This window comes from Peromyscus eremicus, chromosome 6 (assembly GCF_949786415.1).
Source record: "Peromyscus eremicus chromosome 6, PerEre_H2_v1, whole genome shotgun sequence".
Taxonomy (NCBI): Eukaryota; Metazoa; Chordata; class Mammalia; order Rodentia; family Cricetidae; genus Peromyscus; species Peromyscus eremicus.
In genome coordinates this window covers 80,551,561-80,560,375 of record NC_081421.1, presented here as the reverse complement: position 1 = coordinate 80,560,375, position 8,815 = coordinate 80,551,561, and the positions used below count along the sequence as shown (strand labels likewise).

Here is an 8,815-nt window from a genome sequence, read left to right as displayed (position 1 = left end):
CTGAATCAGACGTGGGCTCTCAGTTCTACTGAACTCCTGGTGACTCTTTGGCCCATGGATTATGTTTTGAACAGGAAGAATTTGGAGAAGTCAGATGCTGGCTTCCTTGTGTGTATTAGTTACTTTCTCATGGCTATAGCCAAAGACCTGACAAGAAGCAGCTTGAGAGAAGGAGGACTTTGTCTTAGGGTTCCTGTTGCTGTGAAGAGACACCATGACCATGGCAACTCTTAAAAAGGAAAAAACATTTAATTGGGGTGGCTTACAGTTTCAGAGGTTTAGTCCATTATCATCATGGCGCGACATGGTGGCGTGTGGGCAGACATGGTGCTGGAGAAGGAGCTGAGAGTTCTACATTTCGACCCACAGATAACAGGAAGTGAATCTGAGTCACTGGGTGTGGCTTGAGCATATATGAGACCTCAAAGCCTGCCTCTGCCATGACACACTTCCTCCAACAAGGCCATACTTACTCCAACAAAGCCACACCTCCTGATAGTGCCCTCCCTATGATCTTATGGGGGCCAATTACATTCAGACTACCACAGTCTTCTTTTGCCTTATAGATCAAGGAAACACAGCTTCCGTCATGGGGAAAGCATGGCGGTGGGGGCAGCTAGGGGCATTGGTACAAGAAGCATAAGACTCAAATCTGTCTCCACAGGCTAGGAAGCCCAGAAGGGATGCTGACTTATATTCTACCCTTTTCACTCCATCCGGGACCTCAGCCCACGAGATGGTAGGCACACATTCAGGGTAGATATTACCCCTTCTTTTCCTCCTCTCTGGAAATGCCCCCTTTCAACACTCAAAGGTGTACTTCATGAAGCCATTCCTTAATTTGACAAGTTGACAGTTGAAATTAACTACCATCCCAGCATCCCACCAGGTGGTTTTGGCTCAGTAGGACACAGCAGGGGTAGGTGTGAGCCACAATCACACTACCTCAGAAGGGGAAGGGTATGGGTATCCCCAGAGGTCTAGGCTATACATTATAAAAGGTGGATGTCATGGCAGATGACCTGTGTTTGTGCTTGGCATATGGTTTTGCCGGCTCTGCCCCATTAGGTTCCCAGCACCTTCTAGTGGTACCCAGGGAACACCTATAGGAAAACAATGTATGTTTACTTTCAGCCCCCAGTGAGCATCCTGGTGGCGACAGAGGTGAACTTAACACTTGGGAATCTGGGGCCAATATGAGCTCTGTATCGGGGACTTGATTTTGGTTCTGTGTGTCTACTCAGGGCTCCTTATTTCTGGCATTGCCAGCCAATCCTCTGCTGCTTATCTGCTTTCACAGGCCTTTGGATGAGAGAGAGCTGACAGAAGCCAAACCCCACCTTCTCTGTGTGCTGGGGAACAGGGCTACACAGCCCCAGTGGCACCCATGCCGAAGAACAGCAAGGTGACCCAGCGTGAACACAGCAATGAGCATGTCACCGAGTCCGTGGCTGATTTGCTGGCCCTCGAGGAGCCTGTGGACTATAAGCAGAGTGTACTGAATGTGGCCGGCGAGACAGGTGGCAGGCAGAAGGCAGCGGAGGAGGAGCTGGACGCGGAGGACCGGCCAGCCTGGAATAGCAAGCTGCAGTACATCCTGGCCCAAATCGGCTTTTCTGTGGGCCTGGGCAACATCTGGAGGTTCCCCTACCTGTGCCAGAAAAATGGAGGAGGTAAGAGGTAACCAGGATTGGTCGAGGGTACCTGGAAAATGTGTTAGGCTGGGAGAGAAAGGGCCATGCTTTTGCTGTGGCAGAACTGGAGTCCTTGGAGATGGGAGTGCAGAATTCCAGAACAAGACTCATAGAGTCACACAGTGGTGCCCGGCAGTGGTGGCACACGCCTTTAATCCTAGGACTCAGGAGGCAGAGCCAGGTGGATCTCTGTGAGTTCGAGGCCAGCCTGGTCTACAGAGTGAGATCCAGGATAGGCACCAAAACTACATGGAGAAACCCTGTCTCGAAAAAAAAACAAAAAACAAAAAAAAAGAGTCACACAGTGGCTGGTAGGTATAAAAAGTCTGGAGGTCATGATAGGACTGGGGGTTCTGGCTCCAGGCTGCCACAGTTCAGATCCCACCCTGGCCATAGCCAGTCAGGCCTGGGACCTAGTACAAGCTGCTGGACCTCTGTGCCTGTCACTGCTTACTCTGCAAATTGAATGTAAGAGCACTTCCTGCCTACTCTTGAGAGTTGGAAGGCTTCAGTGAACTTTATACACTACCTTAGTAGAGAACAACTGTAGGCTGTGACCGTCCAACACTTAGGAGATACCGAGCACTGTTCTAAGCACTTAAATGGATGTTGAGCTCGACTGCTTGAAACTCCTCCCGTTTGAGCATCTTGGAGCAACGAAAGCCCCTGTTTCACACGGTGGGTTCCTCCCAGTAGCCTTGTTTAAGGAGAAGGTTGTTGTCCTTACTTTAGAGACTATAAAATTGAGGCACAGATAAGTTGGGTAATTTTTCCAGGTCATGTGACATGAAGGTTTAATGCTAAGGATGGGATTCCACCTGGTGGGCATGGCCTGTGCACTGTATACAATATGGGCTGGCTGCCTGTAGTGGATCCTCACGCTGCACCTGGATGCAAATTCCTCTTGAGCATATGGCCTGCTATAAAATTGTCCTCAGTGCTGACGAAGCACCCAGAGCATGTAGATATCCCTAGGTACTCTCTCTCCAGAGTGTGGAAGTTTACCGGAACTTTCCAGAGGCAGACTGGCTTGAAATGATGGGAAAATTACAGAAAATAAAGAAAACCATGGTAGGCTTGCATTTTAGTTTGTAGCTTGAGTTTTCCTGCCTGGCCCACAGTCAGAACAAATCTCTATCACCCGCCAGTCCCACAGCCACTCAGACCCAACCAATCAAACACAGAGACTTATATTGCTTACAAACTGTATGGCCATGGCAGGCTTCTTGCTAACTGTTCTTACAGCTTAAATTAATCCATTTCATAAATTAATCTATACCTTGCCACATGGCTCGTGGCTTACCGGCATCTTCACATGCTGTTTGTCATCGTGGTGGCTGGCAGTGTCTCTCTGACTCAGCCTTCCACTTCCCAGCTTTATTCTCCTCCTTGTCCTGCCTACACTTCCTGCCTAGCCAATGGCCAATCAGTGTTTTATTTATTGACTAATTAGCAACACATTTGCCATACAGAACATCCCACAGCACTCCCCCCCCCCTTTTTTTTTCCAAAAAGGAAGGTTTTAACCTTAACAAAGTAAAATTACATACAATTTGGGAATTTGGGCGTAGCTTCTCTTACTACTTCCTGCTGGAGAGGGGCGCTGTATCTTATGGGGAAACAAAGAAAATTTTAGAATTATGGAATAGTCCATGAGGCTGTATCGTCTGAGCCAGATGCCTTCAAACCATTCTGGATGTTGGATCATCTGGGCCACGGTGTCATCAGAGACCTTTCAGGGGGTCTTGGCTGGTCAAACCTGATGTATCTTAATCTTGAACAAATCCATAGCCTTTGGCTTTCTGTGGGAACAAAAGCAGAGTCTCCTTTCCAAAGCAACATATCCTTATATCCAAATTTTGAAGTCAAGGTACCTTTAAAATATATATTTTGGCATAACTCAACAGCTTTTACAATCAAATGTTTTTCTGCACTTAAAAATCCCAAAGACAACACAATCCAGATTCTCTGTGTAATATCCATTTTTACGTGGCTTATTTTTTATACTACCTTTACTGTCTCTTTAAAGACTTTATTTTTTAAAACTATGTATTTATTTCTATAACTCTATATATCACCTTTTTTGTCTCTTTCAAGCCTACGTATCTTTTACACACATTGTAAACTATTACATCTGAATCTGTCTTATTGTGAATCTATTGCCTTAAACTGCAGCAGCTGCTGGCTCTGCCCACCTCAGCTTCCCAACATGGCTACATTTACCACCAGCTCTGGGAGCTATCGTGGGTCTATGCTTTTATCTAAGCAGCGTGTAGCCCAGAAACCTCTTTTTTTTGTTTTGTATTAGCAAAGTCTAAATCCACCATGCAGCTTAATGTGCCACTTGCAGAGGCCTCATTCCCGCCATACTGCAGGTCGAGCGCAAACGCTAGGAACCCACCAGTAGCTCAAACCGGCAGCTGCCGCTCATTTGAGAGAGACAGTTAGGAACTGTTTTTAGCTCCGTTTTAGAATCTTTTTTCTCAGTTTTTAGGTGGAAACTCTTGCCACCACGTTGGATGCCATTTGTAGCTTGAGTTTTCCTGCCTGGCCCACAGTCAGGACAAATCTCTATCACCCGCCAGTCCCACAGCCACTCAGACCCAACCAAGCAAACACAGAGACTTATATTGCTTACAAATTGTATGGCCGTGGCAGGCTTCTTGCTAACTGTTCTTACAGCTTAAATTAATCCATTTCCATTAATCTATGCCTTGCCACATGGCTCGTGGCTTACCGGCATCTTCACATGCTGTTTGTCATCGTGGTGGCTGGCAGTGTCTCTATGACTCAGCCTTCCACTTCCCAGCTTTATTTTCCTCCTTGTCCCGCCTACACTTCCTGCCTAGCCAATGGCCAATCAGTGTTTTATTTATTGACTAATTAGCAACACATTTGCCATACAGAACATCCCACAGCATTCCTTTCTATGGGTGATAAAATACTGTGACTAAAAACGACTTCAGTGAGGGAAGGGTTTATTTGGCTTACACTTCCAGCTCACAGCCCAACATTGAGGGAAATCAGGGCAGGAAATCAAGCAAGAACTTCTCAAGAAATCCTGGATAAACACCGCTTGCTGGCTTGCTCACAGTACACTGCTTAGCTAGCTTTCTCGTGTAGCCCAGACCACTTCCCCAGAGAATGGTGCTGCCTGTAGTGGGCTGAGCTCTCCCAGATCAATTACTTATCAAGGAAATCCCCGGAAGACATGCCCAGAGGCCAGTCTGATCCGGTCCCTTCACCAAGTTCCCCTTCTCACATGACTACAGTCCCGCTGACAGTCAGTGTTAACAAGGAAAGCTAGAAGCTGCATTTCCAAGCCCACACTTGTGTTCGTGAGAAATCCGTACACCGTGGAACTTCATCGCTCCTGAACCCCTGCTCTGGGACCACCCCGCTCCAGCCTGTTGGATGGCTACAGCTTTCTAGGCATTTTGACTTAGCTCCTTCCTGTCTTCTCCAAGGGATTCCTAACATTGTAGCCTCTCCCAAAATTTCTGCTCCATTCAGAGAGGGGCACCCCACCTTTGGATCGGTTACTTTTTCCATTACTGGAACAAAATAGCTAACAGGAGAAACTTGAGAGAGGACGGACTTAGTTTGGTTCAGGGTTTCAGGACAGCTCAGTCTGTCCGGGTGGCAATGTGAATGAGTATCTCATGTCAGAGAAAGTGCATTGGGGAGCTCCCCCTGAGGCAGAGCAGCAGGAAGCAGAGAGAAATACAGAATCAGGGACAGGCTGTAACTCTCAAAGGCCCACCCAGGGACTCACTCTGCCAGCCAGACTTCCTCAAGGCTGCACAGCAGCATTCTTCCTTAGTCTTCCTTTTTAAAGTAACTCATTCCTTTTCCACAGCACCCTTTGGAGAGTGGAGGAGATGAAGTGACATTTTGGTAAATAAAAAAATGGGTGCATATCAGCTGTTTCACATGGTTTTGTTGATATTTTCTTTCTGTCTACATAGACGACAAAATAACAGCAAAGAGAGAACAAGTAATTTGTCCAAAGGTGCAGAGTAGGTGGCGGAGACCTGATTCCAGTCTTGATGATCTGACCCCATGAGTCTGGTCTCAGCTCCTTTTCAGTCCGTATCTCAATTAAATGGGGCCAAAAATGGGCTCTTAAGCCCCAGAAATAAATGGGCCGTGCCAAAAGCAAGGTATGGTGTGTAGACAGGGATCTGGGGAACTGCAGAGAGCCAGGCTCTGCTCACTTGTGGTTGCGTTCTGCTAACTGTCCTGATACCCTGAGTGATGTTCCCAGCTGTTTAGTCCTAAGACTCCTGAGAGGCACTGAGAAATCCAAGTCGTGTTTTCTCCAAGGTAGAAGAGGGTGCTGCATGATTTCAATGATTGGCTCACAAAAGTGCCTTTGATTAATCATGAATTCAGCTCATCTAAGTGTGCTGGCCTTGAGCCCTCTGGCCAGACTAAACTTCGTGTGGTCATGACCTGCAGTCATGACTAGGAAGGAACCTAGGCAATGGGAGGCCCATCCACAGTCTTTTGGCCACAGATCACTTTTAGAGGATCTCCCCAGGTTTGGGGAAGAGGAGAGAAACATTTAAAGGAGATACCAAATGTGTTCTGACACCCCGACACTCATCTCCCTGTACATCTTGTCCTTCCCGAGAACACTGAGGTAAAATTTAAAAAAAAAAAAAAAAAAAAAAAAAAAAAAAAACCAGCGAGGCTCCTTGTTGTCTTCCTGTAATAGATGGTTTCTGTTGCTTCTGTTTCTCTCCACAGAAGACCAAGACGGACTGGGGGGTCCGTGCCTATGGTTCTTTAGGCTCTCTCTTTTCTGAGCACTTGATGGAGCTGCTTGTAAGGGACAAGATGAATGAGTGGATACCTGCACTTGCCTCCGTTCATGCGTGCATGCATGTGCGTGTGTGTTTATGTGTGTGTGTTTTAAGATGCGGCTGCTCTGTGAGGCTCCGTGGGAAGCTTCTTTTGGAAAGGCTCTCCCCTGTGAGTTCTCTCAGCAGATGTGTGCTCAGGTGGCCCCCTGTGGTGTGACCAATCCAGGATGTGTGCATATACATGCCTGCTGACATTGTCTAAATGAACCTGAGGGAGCATGCCTCCCACGAGGTCTCCCAGGATGGCATCTGGGCCTTCTGTTTCTCCTGCATCCCCCAAAGCCTGAGTCTGCCATAGAGGAGACCCGTGGGAAACAGCTTCGGCTGCTGACGGACAGATCTGGTGCCCAGCAGTTGCCTGACCTCCAGTGTTCATTGGCAGATTAGGCATGTGCCTGAGAAGGGTGAGTGACAAGGGACAGAGCAGTGTAGCTGAGGCTTTGGGGAACTCCTCTCTTGAGAGGGTTTCCCTGAAGGTGCTAGGTAACCCAGGAGCCAGGAGCCAGGAAGACAGTTTGACAGGCAGGGCCTGGCCGATAGTGTTGCTAACAGGGCTATGTTCTTGGCACAACTCTTGGTGGGGTGCACTCATCCATGTCCAGCCGTGGCTCTAATTCTCTTGCTAAATGCCCTGTCACTTGGAATTGAGATCCTGTCTGCAGCTAGGTTTAAGACAGCAAGATTAATTTGTTATCTGTAATCTTTAGCAAGATCATTCCATCCTTTATGATTCCCTTATCACGCTTTCCTGAACAACTAATTTCTCTTCCATTCCTCCCAATTAGCTGCAGATTAACGGTGATGCTGATCAGACCCTCTCTCTCCCTGGAGAGTTTCCAAGCTCAGCTCCTCTAGAGTCTGCTGTGTCAGCATCTGTCTCAGCTGCCAGCAGCAGGCTGGACCACAGAGTGGGAAGGCGGGTGGGAGTGAGCCCTTGGGAACGAGTGAGCAGGACCTGGGACATCTGGGAGGGTTGTGGACAGGTGCCCACAGAGCACTATGTGAGGCCAGTGTCTGTGACTTGACATGTGGCTCTCTGAGAGGCAGGGAGGTATCTGCTTCAGAGCCCAGCCTTGAGAGCAGAAGGCACTGGCATCCATAGGCTCCCCCATTTCACATCTCAAGTCAGAGGATCAAGGAGAGGAGAGGTCTGAACGGGCCAGTGTTGGAGAGATCACAGCCACAAGCCACACCATTGGCAGAGAAGCTCCAGATGGTCTAAGATGTGGCTGAGTCTGTTGGACGTGGCTGCCACCCCTGCCCGTACGTGGTTGCCACTACCCACACACTATAGCTGAGACTGTATGGCATGGCTGCCACCCCTTTCCTCACACCGCCACACTGATCCAGACCTTCTTTGACAGCCTTTCTCTTCTCCATGCAGGTGCCTACCTGGTGCCCTACCTGGTGCTGCTGATCATTATTGGCATCCCCCTCTTCTTTCTGGAGCTGGCTGTGGGCCAGAGGATCCGCCGTGGCAGCATCGGTGTGTGGCACTACGTGTGCCCCCGCCTGGGGGGCATCGGCTTTTCCAGCTGTATTGTGAGTTCAGAGCTGGGGGCTGGCACTGTGTGGGAGGCAGAAGGGCCACTTCTGGATAGTGTGGAGGAGGTCACCAGGTTTACAGGCCAGAGTCCTGGGCCAATGCAAGGGGAGCAAGAAGGAACATCAACAGAATAACTCACAGCTGGTGTTTCAGGCCATCGTCATCGTATTTCCTAAACTGAAAGTTGACACTGCCAGAAACCATATGTGGCATTCATAAATGATGCAAAAAACGGGCCATGTTCACAAGGATATCTCAGTCCTTATTAGCTGGGGACAGATGGACTATCCCAGGTCCCCACCACTCCTCACCAGCCTTCAGCTCCTCATGAATTCCTTTCCCTTTCCTTGGGAAGTGAGTTTCAAATATATGTGGCTTAGGACCCCTTGCTAGAGTGCCATGCAAATGAACAGTTGAAATATTCAGACAGGAGCCTAATGGTCAACCCAGGAGGCATGAGGTTTTGGGAGACTTCCTGGGACTTGGGTGGGGACTTCTAGGCTCATCTGTATGGCTCTAGGTGAAATCTTGCTGAGAGCTATATATGGCTGAGGAAATTGAGCATCCCTTAAAGGTGAAGCCTGCAGGTGCCCATTCTCATACTTGAGATAAAAACTGGAATTCACTTCTGGAAGGGACTGAGGATTCTATCAAACATGGTAGGAGGATTATCCTAAGTCTATTCCATCCTGTTGTCAAATGAGGCA

At 48.4% G+C, this 8,815-nt stretch overlaps 1 protein-coding gene across 2 annotated transcripts in view; it reads left to right on the top strand.

The window, feature by feature from the left end:
- The first annotated feature begins 1,387 nt into the window (after positions 1-1,387).
- Positions 1,388-8,815, top strand: part of Slc6a17 (solute carrier family 6 member 17) — a 30,112-nt gene continuing 22,684 nt past the window's right edge. For both annotated transcript variants that reach the window (XM_059264955.1, XM_059264954.1), the window contains exons 1-2: positions 1,388-1,673; positions 7,947-8,104. In XM_059264955.1, coding sequence (XP_059120938.1) covers positions 1,388-1,673; positions 7,947-8,104 — 444 coding nt within the window. The remainder of the gene's footprint in view (positions 1,674-7,946; positions 8,105-8,815) is intronic.